Source organism: Pan troglodytes, chromosome 5 (assembly GCF_028858775.2).
Source record: "Pan troglodytes isolate AG18354 chromosome 5, NHGRI_mPanTro3-v2.0_pri, whole genome shotgun sequence".
Lineage (NCBI taxonomy): Eukaryota > Metazoa > Chordata > Mammalia > Primates > Hominidae > Pan > Pan troglodytes.
Window position 1 is genome coordinate 172,077,621 of NC_072403.2, and position 19,641 is coordinate 172,097,261.

The 19,641-nt window shown below is 45.9% G+C and overlaps 1 protein-coding gene across 2 annotated transcripts in view; it reads left to right on the forward strand.

The window, feature by feature from the left end:
• The window catches only part of IGF2R (insulin like growth factor 2 receptor), a 139,973-nt gene that overhangs the window by 76,378 nt on the left and 43,954 nt on the right, over positions 1-19,641 (forward strand). For both annotated transcript variants that reach the window (XM_016956572.4, XM_016956573.4), the window contains exons 14-28: positions 654-791; positions 1,407-1,554; positions 2,068-2,245; positions 2,700-2,815; positions 3,283-3,451; positions 5,380-5,559; positions 11,343-11,444; positions 12,939-13,040; positions 13,823-14,015; positions 15,508-15,678; positions 16,464-16,607; positions 16,714-16,889; positions 17,488-17,575; positions 18,368-18,583; positions 19,352-19,482. In XM_016956572.4, the coding sequence (XP_016812061.3) occupies positions 654-791; positions 1,407-1,554; positions 2,068-2,245; positions 2,700-2,815; positions 3,283-3,451; positions 5,380-5,559; positions 11,343-11,444; positions 12,939-13,040; positions 13,823-14,015; positions 15,508-15,678; positions 16,464-16,607; positions 16,714-16,889; positions 17,488-17,575; positions 18,368-18,583; positions 19,352-19,482 (2,252 nt within the window). The remainder of the gene's footprint in view (positions 1-653; positions 792-1,406; positions 1,555-2,067; positions 2,246-2,699; positions 2,816-3,282; positions 3,452-5,379; positions 5,560-11,342; positions 11,445-12,938; positions 13,041-13,822; positions 14,016-15,507; positions 15,679-16,463; positions 16,608-16,713; positions 16,890-17,487; positions 17,576-18,367; positions 18,584-19,351; positions 19,483-19,641) is intronic.

Here is a 19,641-nt window from a genome sequence, read left to right on the forward strand (position 1 = left end):
ACAAATCTTAATGTTTCTCAAAGTGTAGTATTTTGTAAATACTTTTCTATGTTTCACAGTTCCATTAATAATTTTTAGGAACTTCCTTGTTGACATGGTGTGGTTTTACTATTTTTGAACATTTTCCTTATTGTTGGATTAATAGCACGTTTCCAGTGTTGCTAATTGTGCTATTATGTATCCTCTCTCTACCTCCCATTGAAATATTTCCTTTGGATAAGTTCCCAGCTGTGGGATAAAGTCAGAAGCTAGGGTCATTTTGTTTGTTTGTTTTATATGGTAAAATATACAACATAACGTAAAATGTACCATCTTAACTGCTTTTAAGTGTGTAGCTTGGTGACATTGTTGTGTAATACCACCACCATCCATCTCCAGAACTTTTTCATCCTCCCAGACTGAAACTCAGTTCCCATTAAACACGAGCTCTCCATTCCCTCTCTTCTACTTTTTGTCTCTACGGATTTGACCGTTCTAGATACCTCATATAGGTGGAATGCTACAGTATTTGTAGGGCTGTTTTTTGACCCTTCTATGCATTATACCTCATTTCCCACTGTCCCTTCCAAGTCTACTTCTAGCAGAGAAGAATGAGGTAAGATATTTTAGGAATGAATGGATTAGTGATGCCCATCTCTTTTCCCCATTGACAGGTGATCTGGAAAGTGCACCAGTGTTGAGAACTTCTGGGGAAGGCGGTTGCTTTTATGAGTTTGAGTGGCACACAGCTGCGGCCTGTGTGCTGTCTAAGACAGAAGGGGAGAACTGCACGGTCTTTGACTCCCAGGCAGGTCTGTGTCCGAGCAGGACCTCTGCTTTAATGTGACTTGGAACCACTTAAGGTTTTTTCCTTAACATTCTGTGTGAGGTTTTCAAGGTAACCCGCCTTAGAATTTTATTCATGCTGTTTGAACAAAATTCTGAACATCCGATGTTTGAGGCTTATTTGAGATACTGAAAATACTATCTTAAATTCATTATTGAGGTGGTTTTGCTGAATGCAAAACTTTCGGAACACAAGGGAATAAATTACGTTTGAAAAGGCTTTCGTGTGAATTCTAGGCAAGAAACCTCTCTGAGGGAGGCCTTACAAGAAGGCCATAATATCATGCTCATCCTACTTTGAACATGCTGTTGTTTATTAGCCCAGCAGTTATGGGCTTTGAATAGCGCTTTAGGCTAACCCAGTAGAAGGGAATGGTGGAGTTGGATCCATCTCCAAGGAAAATATTAGTAATCGCGGTTCTGGTGGCCTCAAGGGGCAGCGTCTCTTCTGCCTCCTCCACTTCTTCCTGCCATTGGGAACCTCCTGGGAAGAACCTCTCCCTTTCAAACTGTGGGGTGAGACCACTCTGTTAACTGTCGGACTGACCTTCCATACTTTTATTGTTTTTATTCTTTCTTAGGGTTTTCTTTTGACTTATCACCTCTCACAAAGAAAAATGGTGCCTATAAAGTTGAGACAAAGAAGTATGACTTTTATATAAATGTGTGTGGCCCGGTGTCTGTGAGCCCCTGTCAGCCAGACTCAGGAGCCTGCCAGGTGGCAAAAAGGCAAGTAGCTTCTCAGTTCTGTTTCATTCTTAGGCATTATATGCTAAGAAATATTATTTTCAGGAATAGGTGTGTTCTCACTTAATGTCATTGCTTTATGACAAGCATTTAAATACTGATGAGACCTGGTCTGAAAACTGAAGGATGTTAGGAGTTTAATTTCCCAGAGAAAGGAGCAGGCCCATCCTTGGGAAAGAAAGGTGGATTGAGGTCATGCCTCACTTCTGCACATTTTGTGCTTCTCAGTGCCTAGATATCTCTGTGCGTATTTCTGCATTCTGCGTAACTGCAGTTCAAATGAAGTGAGTTGTCTAAACCAGCGGTGCCAAGAGGAGATTTGGGTCCCAGTGTTCCTGCTGCCGTTGGAGACCTTGTGTGGGTTCCTGTGGTCTGCAGCCCGGGCCTGGTTCTGGTGACTCCTCACGTCGCTCACGGGCCCTCCCTTCAGTGTGGCAGCCTTGGAGTGCTTCTGCCCCTCAGGTCTTTGCTGAGAGAAATGTGTGTTTATTTCAGTGATGAGAAGACTTGGAACTTGGGTCTGAGTAATGCGAAGCTTTCATATTATGATGGGATGATCCAACTGAACTACAGAGGCGGCACGCCCTATAACAATGAAAGACACACACCGAGAGCTACGCTCATCACCTTTCTCTGTGATCGAGACGCGGGGGTGGGCTTCCCTGAATATCAGGTAGGAATGTTTGTCCCTCATCGCGCTCCCTGAGGATACTCATGCCTGTGGTGGGCCTTTCATTTAAGCAGAGCTTGTATCAGTCTGGGTTTCCGGCCAAATCATCACCGTGATTAGATTTGCCAGGGTGCCTGGGCAGTATTAGTATTTTAAGCTGTTTATTTAGTGGGTTGTGCACCTTAATAACAGCCCACAAGCCTGTCAGTTTTGGGTACAAAACATACAAAAGCATTAAAAAAATCCTGAATTAACCCCCAGTTAGCAGAGGCTAAATTTTCGTCCTGATTTGTTACTGGACAATCTTCCTTTTAATAAAATGAAGGGAGATGGGCAGACTAAGCTTTTCTTCACAGTTTCTCATTGGGAACATTGCTCTTGTCCTTTTTTGAATCCTGGTTTTATGTCACGTGTCTTTCTCTTTTTGCCATCCCTCCGCGCATCTGCCGTGGATTAGGAAGAGGATAACTCCACCTACAACTTCCGGTGGTACACCAGCTATGCCTGCCCGGAGGAGCCCCTGGAATGCGTAGTGACTGACCCCTCCACGCTGGAGCAGTACGACCTCTCCAGGTGAGGCAGAGTCAGCTGCTCTGTTTTTGGCCTGGTACAGATGCTGAGGTTGCAAGTGTTGCTGGTGAGCGTGTGACTGAGCTGATGATGGGGAGTGATGCTGGCTGTGGGGCTGCAGGACCAAGGCGGGGCATTTTCAGCAGAGTGAATTCTAATAACAGTCTGGTCGCCTTTGGGATAGCAACCAGTCTTGGCCACAGCAGAGCCTCAGCCTTTAGCTTCATCATTTAAAACAATGACTGTCAGTGCAGAGGCACGGGGGACAGTTAAGGTCCACTGCATACTGAGTTTAGCGAAGGTGGAGTGTAATCCTGGTGCGTCATGCGCCCAGACAAGCCAACTCCTGGTAGTGTGATTGGTGGAGCATGTTTTATTTGGTAGCTTTACTTCCCCAACTACATAGAAATAAATGAGACTGAAATGTGTAAGCTCTTTAAAAGCATATAGATTTTGCTTTGAAATTTTAGTCTGGCAAAATCTGAAGGTGGCCTTGGAGGAAACTGGTACGCCATGGACAACTCAGGGGAACATGTCACGTGGAGGAAATACTACATTAACGTGTGTCGGCCTCTGAATCCAGTGCCGGGCTGCAACCGATATGCATCGGCTTGCCAGATGAAGTATGAAAAAGATCAGGTGAGTCTGTTTTCACTGCTTGTCTCCTTTGCCCTCCTAATTCCATGACTTAGTGGGAGGAGGTGGTTATTCTGGGACATCCAGATCAAAGGCAGCACAGCTGCTCGAGAGAAACCCTCTGAGTAGGAGTGGGGCCTCCGTGTGAACTCATCTGCCTCTTGTAGGAGCAGAAGTGTGTCACACAGGAATCATTGTTCACATGGAGAATGCTGTGTTGCAGACTTTTGATCACACAAAGGGCAGAGGAAGCACCGAATGGTTATGTCTAGCCTGAATTCAAAAGTGTCTTTAGGTGCTTTCAGCAGACACCTGTGAAAAAGAGAGTTTTGCTTCCAAAAGCTCTTGCTTCTGGATTGATTAGGGGGAAAAACCGATTTGGGAGAGTTGCTGTGGATGAACCAGATTCAAGCACGCGCTCTCATTCGCTGCAGTTCGTCCCTGGGTTGAATGCAGTCACCGCCAGAACATTTACCCGTCTCCTGTGGTCGTTGTACGTGGTGAATCTTAAAAGAGGTGTCTCTGGAAATCTGTATTGGCTTCTGTAAAAATAGCATGTTGGGAATGTACTTTTCTTGGTGTATGCTAATGGCAGCTTGGAGGTTTTTGAAAGGAAGGTGGCAAGTGTGCTCTGGTGGTTAGGAATCGAGTTCCTGGTTGTGTTTACCTCTGCACATGTGTGTTCTTTACTGGAGCAATGAGTTCAGTGTATAGTCAGTCCTCTTTATTCACAGATTCTGCATCTGTGAACTTGCCTACTTGAGAACACGTGTAACTCCAAAATCACCATGCGGAACACCTTCTCAGTCATTGTTGGAACGAGTGTAGTGGCCCAATGTGCATAGTACCCGACAAGCCTGTTCTGGTTGAAGTTGAACAGGGGGACACTCTGGCCTCTTGTTTCTGCCTCACCCTGAGATGAGCAGGGGATGGAGAGGGCAGGGCAGTGCAGTGCAAAAGCTCCAGCCCTGGGGCCAGTTGGACGGGGTCCGAATTCCAACTCTGGCATCTCAACTCAGAGATGCTCCAGAGCTGGAACTTCCGCACTGCACTGCCTGGTAAGGTCTCCCTAAGAGAAGTTTCTTGCCTAGAATTCACACTAAAGCCTTTTCAAACATGACTTGCTCCCTTGTGTTCTGAAAGTTTAGTGGGGCAGCCTTAGGTGAGCCACTTAATACTCCTTAGCCTCGTTTTTCCTTCTGTAAAATAGAGAGAGTAGAATCTGTCAGCATGAGTTGTCTTGGGATTTCAGATTTATAATCTGTGTGTAATAGGTTTGTTTGCCTGATGTGCGGCCAGTCAGTACACCGAGACATTGGGGATTACAGCCGAGAAAGAGTTTAATTGTAGGGCAGGCGAATGAGGAGATGAGAAGAAACCTCAAATTCACCTCCCTAAGGAATTTGGGTTGAGGGACTTAAGGGGTTTGGAGCGGGCCAAGGTGTGGGGATTGTTTATTGGTAGAAGAGTGCAGGGTGAAGTCATCGGATGGGGAGATGAAGAAACTGCATTTGGTTCCCTGTAGGGAGGTCTTCATAGTGGTTAGTGTCAGCCGTTCCACCGGAATTCAGGATCTGAAGAACATCTTACACGATTCTTGAACGAAAGCCTTATGATTCCAATGCCAGTGATTCTTTCTGTAGCAATAATGGGGATGTGACTAGTATCTAGTGCTACATGACTTTCAGTTACAGGCCAGCATGCAGCCTGATTGGTGCTTAATTGCATGCCTGGAACGCAGCATGCAGTTGTTGTTAACTCTTTGAGGATGGTTTCCTATTCCATATGTAATAAGGGGATTTCCCCAGGAGCAGTGGTTCTGTATTCAATAATTCATTGTTTGCTGCAGCTTTATAGAATGTAACCACCACCAATAACGAATCGACTGTATCTTCAGGGGGAAAAGCCTAACAAGACTGGTTTTCTTGCAGGGCTCCTTCACTGAAGTGGTTTCCATCAGTAACTTGGGAATGGCAAAGACCGGCCCGGTGGTTGAGGACAGTGGCAGCCTCCTTCTGGAATACGTGAATGGGTCGGCCTGCACCACCAGCGATGGCAGACAGACCACATATACCACGAGGATCCATCTCGTCTGCTCCAGGGGCAGGCTGGTAAGGCGCTGCTGCTGGCTGGTGACCTTCACTGCTGCATTTTTTGACTGAGCGTTGCCTTATGTGTCTCTTAACAGCAGCAGTCTTGGGGTGGGTGGCGGAGCTAGGCCAGTCTTAGTTCTGCTTAAGGTCAGTGTGCGGTATATATGTTCACAGGCAGGGAGTGATTTGTGGTACCTTCATGGCTGCGATTTCTGAAGTGTAAGCCTCATCTTTTGCTGCGGAGTTTGAGGCTCTGGTGACATACACTGTTTCCTGGATTTTTTTTCTGAGTCGTACAGACATTATCTTGCCTCTTAGTTCTTGTGAGTTGAGGATCGTGGCAGTGGAACGGGGCTTAGAGATAGTTTGGTCCTGTAGGGGCCAAGGGAAAGCTTCCCTTTCACCCTTTGAAGTTTCCCTGAAAATCAGCTGTCAACAGGAGAAAAGACATTAAAATTTTGACGTGCATAGCACCGGGGAATAAATAGCGGGAGAAAGATGACCCAGTAGCCTAATGCAACACAGAAGGTTATGTACCCTATTTCACAGGGGAGAGGGAGATAGGGGATGTAGACAGTTCTTTTGACCGGGCAGCAAATGATTATTTGGGAGAAAGAATGGACAGAAATTAACTTGCAAATGATTCTCTTTGGAGCCTGAATGAGGAAGGCATTATCTTGTGCACAAGTCTGTCCAGGTGTGATTGCTGTCCTCAGTCTTCTTTTGTGGGATAGATAATGAGATTTCCGAGTTTCTTTTGGAAAGAAGCCTTCTTGGTCAGGTAAGGAAATTCCAGAGAAAGTCTCTCCCTGTGCTTGAGGGTGGAGGTAACAAGGCACGGTTCAAAGGATGACCTCGATTCTCAGGCAGCTTCTCAGCATGTCAAAGCACAGATCCTTGGGGTATTGCTTTCTGAGCCCCAGCAGTCCAAACCACAAAGACCACAGATAGGAATCTGAGGCTTGGTATAGCTCAGGCCTATGGGTAAACGATGAGGGCTGTATGTGTAATACAAAACAGGAATAAGAAATTAAGGCTGAGGGCTGGGCACAGTGGTTCAGATCTAACCCAGCACTGTGGAAGGCCAACATGGGAAGATCACTCACTTGAGGACAGGAATTGGTGACCAGCCTAGGCAACATAGTGAGACCCCATCTACAAAAAATTAAAAAAAAAATTTAGGCAAGTGTGGTGGCTCATGCCTGTAGTCCCAGTTACTCTGGAGGCTGAGGCAGGAGGATTCCTTGAGCCCAGGAGGTTGAGGATTCAGTGAGCCATGATTGCACTGCAGCCTGGGAGACAAAGCGAGCCCGTCTCAAAAAAAAAAAAATTGGGAGGCAGAGGTAGGAGGATTGTTTGAGCCCAGGAGTCTCAGACTAGCCTGGGCAACCTAGTGAGACCCCATCTCTACAAAAAATTAGCCAAGTGTGGTGGTGTGCACCTGTAGTCCTGGCTACTTGGGAGGCTGAGGTGGGAGGATCACTTGAGCCCAGGAGGCAGAGATTGCAGTGAGCTGAGGATGTGCTACTACACTGCAGCCCCTTGGCAACAGAGCAAGATCCTGTTTCAAAATAGTAATCATATAAACAACTTCAGCAAAGTCTCAGGATACAAAATCAATGTGCAAAAATCACAAGCATTCCTATACACCATTAACAGACAAAGAGAGCCAAATCATGAGTGAACTCCCATTCACAATTGCTACAGAGAGAATAAAATACCTAGGAATCCAACTTACAAGGGATGTGAAGAACCTCTTCAAGGAGAACTACAAACCACTGCTCAAGGAAATAAAAGAGGACACAAACAAATGGAAGAATATTCCATGCTCATGGATAGGAAGAATCAGTGTCATGAAAATGGCCATACTGCCCAAAGTAATTTGTAGATTCAATACCATCCCCATCAAACTACCAATGGTTTTCTTCACAGAATTGGAAAAAACTACTTTAAAGTTCATATGGAACCAAAAAAGAGCCCACATTGCCAAGACAATCCTAAGCAAAAAGAACAAAGCTGGAGGCATCATGCTACCTGACTTCAAACTATGCTACAAGGCTACAGTAACCAAAACAGCATGGTACTGGTACAAAACAGATATATAGACCAATGGAACAGAACAGAGTCCTCAGAAATAACACCACACATCTACAACCATCTGATCTTTGACAAACCTGACAAAAACAAGAAATGGGGAAAGGATTCCCTATTTGATAAATGGTGCTGGGAAAACTGGCTAGCCATATGTAGAAAGCTGAAACTGGATCCCTTCCTTACACCTGAGACAAAATTAATTCAAGATGGATTAAAGACTTAAATGTTAGACCTAAAACCATAAAAACCCTACAAGAAAACCTAAGCAATACCATTCAGGACATAAGCATGGGCAAGGACTTCATGACTAAAACACCAAAAGCAATGGCAACAAAAGCCAGAATAGACAAATGGGATCTAATTAAACTAAAGACCTTCTGCACGGCAAAAGAAGCATAGATGAAGCTGGAAACCATCATTCTCAGCAAACTGTCAGAAGGACAGAAAACCAAACACTGCATGTTCTCACTTATAGGTGGGAATTGAACAATGAGATCACTTGGACACACGGTGGGGAACATCACACACCAGGGCCTGTTGGGGGCTGGCGGGGAGGGATAGCATTAGGAGAAATACCTAATGTAAATGATGAGTTGATGGGTGCAGCAAACCAACATGGCACATGTATACCTATGTATCAAACCTGCATGTTGTGCACATGTACCCTAGAACTTAACATATAATTTAAAAAAGGTATTAAAAATAATAATAATAAAATGAATTAAGGCTAGGAGGTAGAGGAGGTGAGTGGGATTGATGTTGGCCCTGAGTTCCTTAGCCAGGGGACAACAGCAGACTGTGTGGAGTTTGCTCTGCTCTTCTCTCCATGGAAATGCTTTGGGGCCATTTTATACAGTCCCAATTGCTTCTGTTTTTTAATTGGGGTAAAATATATATAACATTAAACTGACCATTCTGACTGTCTTTGGGTTACATATATTATACACATCTCTGGTGTCCTGTATTTATCACCAGTATCCATGTCCAGGACTTTTACAGGGTCTTGCTGTGTCACCCAGGCTAGCGTGTAGTGGGTGTAATCATTGCTCACTGAATCACTGCAGCCTCGACTTCCTGGGCTCAAGTGACCCTGTCACCTCAGCCTCCTGAGTAGCTGGAACTACAGGTGGAGTTACCTGTAGTTATCAAAATGGTTTTTAAATTTTTTGAAGAGATGGGGGGTCTGTCTATGTGGCCCAAGCTGGTCTTAGAACTCCTAGATTCAAGCAGTCCTCCTGCCTCAGCTTCCTAAAGTGCTGGGATTATAGGTATGAGCCACCATACACAGCCTGGAAGTTTTTTGATGGTCTCAAATCTAATTTGGAAAGGAGAGCTTTATTTCTCATAAAGATTTGCAGCCTTCAGGGTGGCCATTTCTGACAGGCTGGGAAGTGTAGCCTCAGGCCAGAAGCCAGAAACAAGCACTGGGAGGGAGGAAGACTAAGACACGAATGGATGCTGAACAGGTTAGTCAAGTATACATATTCAGCAGGTTACAGGAGCAGCTATGCATATTCACGAAGGGATGGCACACACATGCGTGGTAGGCAACATGTATGCAGCATGTGTCCCCATGTTCATTTTGGATTGAAGACATAACATTTAAATATATTACAGTTGGGCCCTGTATGTCGAAAGGTGAAGCAGAGGACATGAAGGCCCTCTGTGTGCAGCCTCCTTAGAAGGCCAGGACCACCTGGGAGTTGTGGTCTCTTATCAGCAGGGAATGCTGGTCGATTGTTGTGTTGTCAGAACCGCAAAAAGGGATGGACGTTGTCAGGTGGTAGGTTGATACCAGCAGCAGAGTCTTTCAAAAGGGTCGGCTTCTGTTTAGCACTTAGGGAAGAAAGCCTAGTGGTTAACGAGGAAAGGGGTGTAATGTGGTATGTCTCACCTCCCACCCCGTCATGGACAGGAATGCAATTTTTAAGTTTCTCTGGAGTCCCCTTGGCTAAGAGTGGGGTGTGTTCAGTCAGTTATGGGGCTTAGGATTTTATTTTCATTTCTTATTACCTGTAGTTTTAGGTTTATACCAGGGTCATGTGTTTTTGAGAAATTATCAAATGGTTAGGAGAGTGGAGAGACTGGAAGCCATGTTCATTATCAACTAAATTATTAACAATCCCTTGTTAAGGGTGTGTGGCAGCTTCCTCAAGCCCCACTGAAATGAGCCAGCAGGATGCGTTCTTTCCCTGCAGTGGCCCAGTGGACGCTGCGTCACTCACCTGCCTGGTCTGCTTTGTCATTGGCTAACACACTCTTTTTCCTGAGAGACACTTCCTTTAGAGTTGAAGATCTCGGTGATCAGGGAATGAATGACGGGCAGGCTGAGCTTGGCCCATGCTCTCTGCGGGAGGTGTTCTACCCAGGTTGTACACACTCTCCTTGGGTTCACCTGAGCTTGGGCCGCCCACTTCTTCTCTCAGTCTCAGGAAGGATTCAGGTTTGGTGTTCCACGGGGAGATGCCTAGGTTGCCCAGTTCAGCCTGCTGGTCTGTTTTGGGCACGTCTGTGCATTCCCTGCCTGTGGACTGCCCCCTCCTTCTCTGGTTTCTTGTTGCCATTGAGACACTGGGTAGTTCCAGAAAGTTCTTGGACCCTTGGTTTTCCAGCTTTTCTGTGATACCATATTTAGTTTACAGAGTAACTTCACATTGTTGTCGTGTCTCTCAGCACTCATATAGGGCCTGCTGCACAGCAGCAGCACAGGAAATACACTCACTGAAGGAAGAAAGGGCCACTCTCCCAGGGGTTTGCAGTCACAGAACTTTCACAGGCTAAAGCTCAGTCCCTTTCACAAGCACATTGTGAAGTGGAAGGAGCAGGTGTGTTTTTATTCTACTGCTAGTATTGCTGAGGCCTGGAGTGGGTGGGGGCTTTCAAGGGTAGAGAGCCCTTGACAGCCAAGGGTGTGGACTCAGTGTTAGTGGCTGTTGTTCCTGAACCCGTGACCCTGGGCAGGTGTCTTAACTTCCTTGTGCCTCAGTTTTCTCATTTGTAGGCTGTGTTTGTGGGTCACTGTGAGGCGCAGTTGAGAAATACTAACAAAACTCATAGTGCAGTCCTGGTGTGTGATAAACACTCCCTGATCGGCAGCTACCATTGCCTGTGTGGTGGTGGTGCTCTCACAAAGCTAATGGCTCTTTGGGGGAGCTTTTTATGGAAACATACACACCGAAGGGCACACAGATGATAACGTGACACAGCTGGGTGAGTGTCCATAAACTACATATCAAGAAAGAACATGCTTCCCCCTAGGAGCCCTCCTGTGCCCTCTTCCTGCCACTGCTGAGCACCCTCCTGACCTCTGACAGCGCAGGCCATTGTTGCCCAATCCTGAGCTGATGTCAGTGAATCCTACGTACCGTTGCCTTTGTGTATGGCTTCTTGCATTCAACTTTTTGTGTAGGGTGCTTTTCAGAACCTTGAGCTCAGACCTAGGTTTGGATCTGAATTCTACCATTTACTGCTGGCACGATTTCTATATTTCTGAATATCCAAGCGTAGGAGATTATTTTGTCTTCATAGGGAGAATGAGAACATTAAATTCTAATTAGGTAATGCACATTAAGTGCCTAGCTTATTGGCTGACTCATAATAAACATCTAGCAGATTTTGGCTATTTTTATGTCTCAGGCGAGTATTCTTTTGGTTCTATCAAGTTCCATGTTACTGTATTGACTTTTACCCTGGATTTGCCCATTCAGAACAGCCACCCCATCTTTTCTCTCAACTGGGAGTGTGTGGTCAGTTTCCTGTGGAACACAGAGGCTGCCTGTCCCATTCAGACAACGACGGATACAGACCAGGTACGTGTGCTTTCACCTGGCCCTTGTGCTGAGCTGCCTGCTGGACATCCTCAACTCACCCCAGTGTTCCAGCTCTGAACCGACCCCTGCCCCTTCTTTCTGAATCAGTTACTACGTTGCATTGACAATGGGTGTCTGCAGGTCACCCAGAGTTCCTCTCCACTCCGCAGCTCCCAGCTCCTGGGATAAGAACCAGGTCCCTCAGTCTTACTCTCTGCTCACTGTAGTTTCCTTCCTTTTGTTTCCATTCCTTTGTGCTTTCCATGTGGCAGTGATATCCTGGTGGGCTCTGGGGCTTCTGCACCACCGGCAGATGTCTGACTAGTTGATACGTCACTCCACACCTAAACCATCTCAGTGCCTGTCCCCTAGAGGGTAGAGCCCGTATGTTTTAATGTGACCCTATCCATAGAGCACAGCCTGCAGGTGTTAATGTGATCCTGTCTATAGTGTAAGGCCTGTGTGTCTCTCACCTGTGCATAGGCCAGAGCCCACAGGTGTTAATGTGATCCTGTCTATAGGGTGAGGCCTGTGTGTCTCACCGTGGCCCTGTGTGTAGGGCAAAGCCCACAGGTGTTAATATGATCCTTTCTATAGGGTGAGGCCTGTGTGTCTCACCGTGGCCCTGTGCATAGGGCAGAGCCCACAGGTGTTAATGTGCCACTTTCTCTCAGTGCCTACTGGCTCCTCCCGCCTTCTGCCCGGGTCCATGCCCTCCACTTGTTGAGTGCACCCTGCAGGGCATAGTAGTAAGCTGCTCAGTGACGTTCTCTCTGACCTCCCCAAGGTAGTGAGTTGTTTTCACAGCACCGTGTATATTTCTTTATGGTGGGACCTGTTTGCCTTCCCACTTCCTGTTCTAAGCTACACTGCAGACTCTGGCAGCAGAGACCAAGGCTTTTCCAAACCAACGGCCCCAGCTCAGGGTCCTGGCTTTGTAACTGCTCAGTGAGGGCAGGATGCCAGGCACCCTGTTCATGGACAGTGTTTCTGGGGCTGTGGCCACCATCTCCTTCTCTGCATTCAGTGGACAGAGGGAGGCCCAGGGCAAAGTTAAATATGGAGAGGAGAGGATATCATTTGACAGTCACGTGGTCATACTTCCCATGATTACCTTAAGGGAATAATTGAGACAGAAAACAGAACATGAGATTTCTTAAGATGTTTATTTTCTTTAAGAAACTAATTTATGAGTCTTATGTTTCCTCTCCAACTTTAGGGAGTAGCAATAGTCTTCTTAGGGAAATGCAGTAGCCTTAACAGCTTCCAGGTGAGTGTAATTTCTGAGTCTGGGCTCACACTTGGTATACTTCAGGGTGGTGTATTTGAAGAGGCTACATGTAGGGCTACATTTTTGATAGGGATTTTGAAAGTAAATGGAGAAACAGTTTTGTCAGGTGCATGCTTGCAGGTTTCTGGAGGTGCTGTATGTATGTTATGTTCCTGTGGAATTGGTTTGAATGCGCCCCTTTTTCCCCATTTTGTTTCCTGTAGGCTTGCTCTATAAGGGATCCCAACAGTGGATTTGTGTTTAATCTTAATCCGCTAAACAGTTCGCAAGGATATAACGTCTCTGGCATTGGGAAGATTTTTATGGTAAGAGCGATATGATGCATTTCCAGTTTGCTTTGAAACGGGGAGAGTGCATTATTGAAGTCACCTGCACGTGGTGATTTGAGAGAATTGCCCAGGCCACTGTGGTGGCAGCTCTTATTCAGAAGGAGATGGGAAAATCCAGATTTAAGGGAAAGATGAAGTAAAACCATTTACCACCATTCTGGCACAGTTCAGACGTGAAGACTGTTATTCTTCAAATAATAAGTTGTTCTCTTTAAGGAAACACTTTCTAAAGGTAGTGCTGAAGCCTGTACTCATTGTCCATTGGTCTCTCCTTACTGTATCTTCACACCAGAGAGCATAATTGACTTCATTTTTACAACTATAATATAATAATTTTTAATGGAATGATAACAAATTTAAGAAATGTAGGGTACCACTTTATATTTACTTGTAATTAACATGATTTCAATGATACATACTTTCTCATAATTGAAAATATTATAACATTATGACTTCTATGTCTTCCCTCTCTTATATATGGTACATTATTACATGCAGTAGATCTTACGCATTTATAGATACGGGGATGTATGAATTTAAATGATGTATAGATACTAAACCTTAAAGGCAGTTTATAGATACTGCCCTTTGGACTTATGTACTAACTGTACTAACATGCCAGAAAGTGGAAAGTTGGCAAGTTAACTAACAAATAAGAAACGTTTAACCTAGTGGGATTTGGAGTTGCTAGGGTTCTTGTCTATGGTGAGATACGAGGCATAAATTTGTTTGTATGGCTCTTACCGTCTGACCTGCAGTTTAATGTCTGCGGCACAATGCCTGTCTGTGGGACCATCCTGGGAAAACCTGCTTCTGGCTGTGAGGCAGAAACCCAAACTGAAGAGCTCAAGAATTGGAAGCCAGCAAGGCCAGTCGGAATTGAGAAAAGCCTCCAGCTGTCCACAGAGGGCTTCATCACTCTGACCTACAAAGGGCCTCTCTCTGCCAAAGGTGAGCTCAGAGCCATGTTGTTTTGTAGCTAAAAAGGGCCCTGGTGGCTCTGTGGCTGGCCATGCACCTTCCTGAGTGTAGGATGTGCACACTCCCCCGCCACCATGGGCTGTGCTGTCCACCTTGCTGCAGGAGCCATCACGGTGGTCTTCCTGCGTTTGACCTCGCAGAATACAGGGGTCCCGTTATCCGCGGCTTCACTTTCTGTGGTATCACATGGTCCGAAAATAATAAGGTATTTTGTGAGAAAGAATGAGAGAAACCACATTCACGTAACTGTCATTACAGATATTGTTACAGTTGTTCTGTTTTATTGTTGATCTCTTGCTGTGCCTAGCTTACAAATTGAGCTTCATCCTCTGTATGTGTGTATAGGAAACAGCATAGTATATATAGGGTTCTCAATTTCAGGCATTCACTGTGGGTCTCGGAACATATCCCCCCGCAGATAAGGGGGGCTGCTGTAGCCTGTATTCAACACAGCAGTCAGAGTGATGTTTCTGAAACATCACATCATATCACTTCCCAGCTCAGAGCCCTCGGAGGCTCTGCACGGTACCTAGAGTAGAAGCCAGTGTCCACAGTATGGCCATGGGACGCCCGTGGGGGCTCTCTGAGATGATCACCCCCTGCTCTTCCCGCTCAGCCCGCTGGCCTCCCTGTTTCTGATATAAACAAAGTGCACTGTCCCCCACCCTCCCCTCTTGAATCTTTGTACTTGCTTCTCACTCTGCAACCAGCACAGCTGCAGGCAGGGGTTTTCGTCTGCTTCATTCATTCCGATACATGGTAGGAACTTAGTATTTGTTCAATAAGCCAACGAATTAGAGTTACATTGTCTTCTAATGCTTGGATTGGTAAACTCGTGGGATTTAAATATTTTCTGGAAGAGTAGGAATGCCAGGATGTTAGGCTCATGGTAGAAACCTGTCATAACATAGGCCGCTGTTGCAATGTGTAAAGCTGTCATCACATAGGCCACCATTGCAGTGAGTGTGTAAACCTGTCATAACACAGGCCACCGTTGCAGTGAGTGTGTAAACCTGTCATCACATAGGCCACCATTGGAGCGAGTGTGTAAACCTGTCATAACACAGGCCACCATTGCAGTGAGTGTGTAAACCTGTCATCACATAGGCCACCATTGGAGCGAGTGTGTAAACCTGTCATCACATAGGCCACCATTGGAGCGACTGTGTAAACCTGTCATAACACAGGCCACCGTTGCAGTGTGTAAACCTGTTGTAACACAGGCCACCATTGCAGTGAGCGTGTAAACCTGTCATAATATAGGCCACTGTTGCAGCGAGTGTGACCACTTTGTTCATGTCGAGTCCCTCGATACACACTTGGTGCCCTGGTGTCATTGTTCCCACGAACGGCTGTGAAGCTTGTTGCCAGTGGCGGCCTTGTCCTGTTGCTGCACTGTGCTTGTGGGCTGCGCCATGAATACTGTTCTGTCTCTTAAAATCTGGGCCTTCTTGCTTTACAGGTACCGCTGATGCTTTTATCATCCGCTTTGTTTGCAATGATGATGTTTACTCAGGGCCCCTCAAATTCCTGCATCAAGATATCGACTCTGGGCAAGGGATCCGAAACACTTACTTTGAGTTTGAAACCGCGTTGGCCTGTGTTCCTTCTCCAGTGGACTGCCAAGTCACCGGTAAGGCCGTGCGGCCTAAGAACTGAGAGGCCGGTCAAGAGTCAGTGTGTGTGTGAGTGGATATGAAGGTGTGTTTCTGTGTGTATGTATATTTGTGTGTGTGTGGTGTGTATGCTTGGTTTTGCAGGCAGTGTGACATTTCTGTTATATATTCTCTTTGAATGATGCCTAGAGTTGTAATGTTTTTCTTGAAGAGAATCTGACTATATAGTTAATGGTTTTAAGCTATCTTTTGGGATCAGATACATCTTAAGAACAGAGAAGAAAATGCAGAGGAAACACATTTCGCATGTACTGTCAGAGCTTCTTATTTGAGGGTGAAAAAAAAAGAAAAAGATGTTAAACTCTCTAAGCTGTGCCCTGGAAGCTGACAGTGTATACAGGAGACCTTGACCTCTGGGATTGACCCTGCCCGCTCTGCAACAGTGGTACTTCCTTGTCAAGGGCAGTGGGGGTTTGGCTTTTTTCTTTAAAGAGTCTTTAGGGTCTCACTATGTTGCCCAGGCTGGCCTTGAACTCCTGGTCCTAAGTGATCCTCCTGCCTCAGCCTCCAAAGTAGCTGACTACAGGCGCATGCCACCAGGCCCGGCTGTGAAGGGCAGTTTTGAGGGACAGAGTGGGTGTGTTTTGTAGGCAAAGCCTCTCAGCCTCCCGTGGATTTCCTTATCCTCACAGTTAGGAATGCCAGGTTCACGCCTCCTCAGGGCTTATTCAGGGTGAAAGGCAGTTCTTGAGTGCTCACAAGGAGGCAGAGTTCTCCAGCGTGGTTTTTTGTTGTGTTTCAGACCTGGCTGGAAATGAGTACGACCTGACTGGCCTAAGCACAGTCAGGAAACCTTGGACGGCTGTTGACACCTCTGTCGATGGGAGAAAGAGGACTTTCTATTTGAGCGTTTGCAATCCTCTCCCTTACATTCCTGGATGCCATGGTGAGTTCTGCTTGGTCTCTTGATTGGCGTCTGTTCATTTTATTAGAGCATTTGACTCAAGGTCATCGCCTTCCTCATGCCCAAACCACTTATTCTGTTCTTCCAGGCAGCGCAGTGGGGTCTTGCTTAGTGTCAGAAGGCAATAACTGGAATCTGGGTGTGGTGCAGATGAGTCCCCAAGCCGCGGCGAATGGATCTTTGAGCATCATGTATGTCAACGGTGACAAGTGTGGGAACCAGCGCTTCTCCACCAGGATCACGTTTGAGTGTGCTCAGATATCGGTGTGTGTTCAGACCAGCAATGAGATGTTGTCCCTGGGTGACTCCATTTCCCATTTCCCTTGAACCTCTGAATCTTCTATCTTGTTTAAAACTTGCCTGTGTTTTTGTGGAGTTTCAGCCATTGCTAGGGTTTGACGAGAATGCACTCATTTCTTCAGGTCTTAAATGTTTAATAAATGTTACGTAGTTTGCACATGGAGGTCAAAGATTGGGTACTAACTGTGGCTATCATTTATTTAAATTTTTTTTTTTTTTTTTGAGATGGAGTCTTACTCTGTCACCCAGGCTGGAGTGCAGTGGTGCAATCTTGGCTCACTGCAACCTCTGCCCCCCAGGTTCAAGTGATTCTCCTGCCTCAGCCTCCCGAGTAGCTGGGATTACAGGCACCTGCCACCACGCCCAGCTAACTTTTGTGTTTTTAGTAGAGACGGGGTTTCACCATCTTGGCCAGGCTGATCTTGAACTCCTGAACTTGTGATCCACCCGTCTCGGCCTCCCAAAGTGCTGAGGTTACAGGTGTGAGCCACCGTGCCCGGCCCCATTTGATTAATTTTTAAAATAAACAGGAAACAAATCAGGCTGCTGATTTATATTACAGGGCTCACCAGCATTTCAGCTTCAGGATGGTTGTGAGTACGTGTTTATCTGGAGAACTGTGGAAGCCTGTCCCATTGTCAGAGTGGAAGGTAGGACTGGGCCTGTCCCTACGAGTCATTTTAAATGTATAGAGTAGCAGACGTTCTGAACGATGCCTTAGATATGAGACCGTGTGATAACAGCCATAGCTGGGGTCATGAGACACACGCTAGAGGGAGGATAATTTCTTTTCCTTGAGCTTTTTTTTTACTGAAGCATATTGCTAATTTCACGAGTGACATTTTCCTTGTGTGCCTGGATTGATGGGATTTTGGCGTCTGACGCTTGAAGACACTAATGTGGGGTTTGGTTTTGTGTTGTTTGATGAAGCAAGTCTTTATTCGGGGACCTAGACTTTCCTAGAAAGCTGTTTGCCAGGCGATTTGTATTATATATAAACAAAATCATGTGGAAATGGCTTTTAATGTCCATTTATAGCTGGTATTTACCTAACCAAAAATTGTAAAAGTTTTTTTTTTTTTTTGAGACCGAGTTTTGCTCTGTTGCCAGGCTGGAGTGTAATGGCGCCATCTCGGCTCACTGCAACCTCTGCCTCTTGGGTTCAAGTGATTCTCCTGCCTCAGCCTCCTGAGTAGCTGGGACTACAGGGTGCCTGCCACCATGCCCAGCTAATTTTTGTATTTTTAGGAGAGACGGGGTTTCACCATGTTGGCCAGGATGGTCTAGATCTCTTGACCTAGTAATCCACCCGCCTCGGCCTCCCAAAGTGCTGGGATTACAGGCGTGAGCGACTGCGCCCGGCCATTTGTAAAGCTTTTTGCTTGAAAATGTGAATGCGTGTGTGGTTGCAGTTGCCCTTCACTTCTTCCATGTTCTTGAAGGGGACAACTGTGAGGTGAAAGACCCAAGGCATGGCAACTTGTATGACCTGAAGCCCCTGGGCCTCAACGACACCATCGTGAGCGCTGGCGAATACACTTATTACTTCCGGGTCTGTGGGAAGCTTTCCTCAGACGTCTGCCCCACAAGTGACGAGTCCAAGGTGGTCTCCTCATGTCAGGAAAAGCGGGAACCGCAGGGATTTCACAAAGTGGCAGGTACCATTGTTTGTCGTTTTCCTTTTGTTGCAAAGGAATGGAATTAAAATATTAAAATATTTTGCTGAAGATGAATTTTCCCTTGAGTCAGAAACATGAGTGTTCTACTGTAAAAAAAAAAAAAAAGCATATTAATGATATTTCGGATTTTGCTTGATTTTCTTAAACAGAGTACATACTGAAGGATGTTGGTAGAGCATGTCTATTTTATTCTTAGTTAGCCATGCCAGTTACTGACTCTAAGGTCATATTTCTCTTCTTTATTACAACATTGGGACACAGTGAGCTAGCCAGTGTTGGATGTTCTGGGGTAGTACTTGATAGCATTGAGTCACAGGGAACGCATTTAGTACGAGGTTTGGCTGTAGAAATTACAGGGCACGCTGTTGGTCATTCATGCTGTTTCAGCAGTTGGGCAAGATTTAAATACATTTAGGAACTTGTAAAAATGAAGTCAAAGTAGCTGGTGGTGAGTACGTGGACAGCCCTCAGGCACAGTGGAGAAAGTGACATTCCCTTAGGTGATGAGGCTAAGGAATGCCTCATGTCATCATACACGGGTCAGTCTGTGACGTTGCCGCAGCCTTGGACAAGGGGAAGCCTGATTTTATTCCCAAAGTGTAATGTGACAGGAGTGCATGGTATGGTGCTGGGAGGCCAGGGATACTTTGTCCCACACTCTTCAGGGTGTGTGGTGTCACATGTCTTAGGCTAAGTTTGACAGCCTAGGGACCCGAACCAAACCTTGTTTAATGTTCTTCTTTACAGGTCTCCTGACTCAGAAGCTAACTTATGAAAATGGCTTGTTAAAAATGAACTTCACTGGGGGGGACACTTGCCATAAGGTTTATCAGCGCTCCACAACCATCTTCTTCTACTGTGACCGCGGCACCCAGCGGGTGAGCATGTACCGACGGCCCTCAGCGGGGTCTTCTCCCCACTCTCAGGCTGCTGGGATCGTATTAGAAAGAATCTGTCCTCAGATCTCATCAAATCTCCTGGTTAACTCAGTTTAAAATAACCATTTACAGAAAATATGTTGAAACTTTCATCAGTTA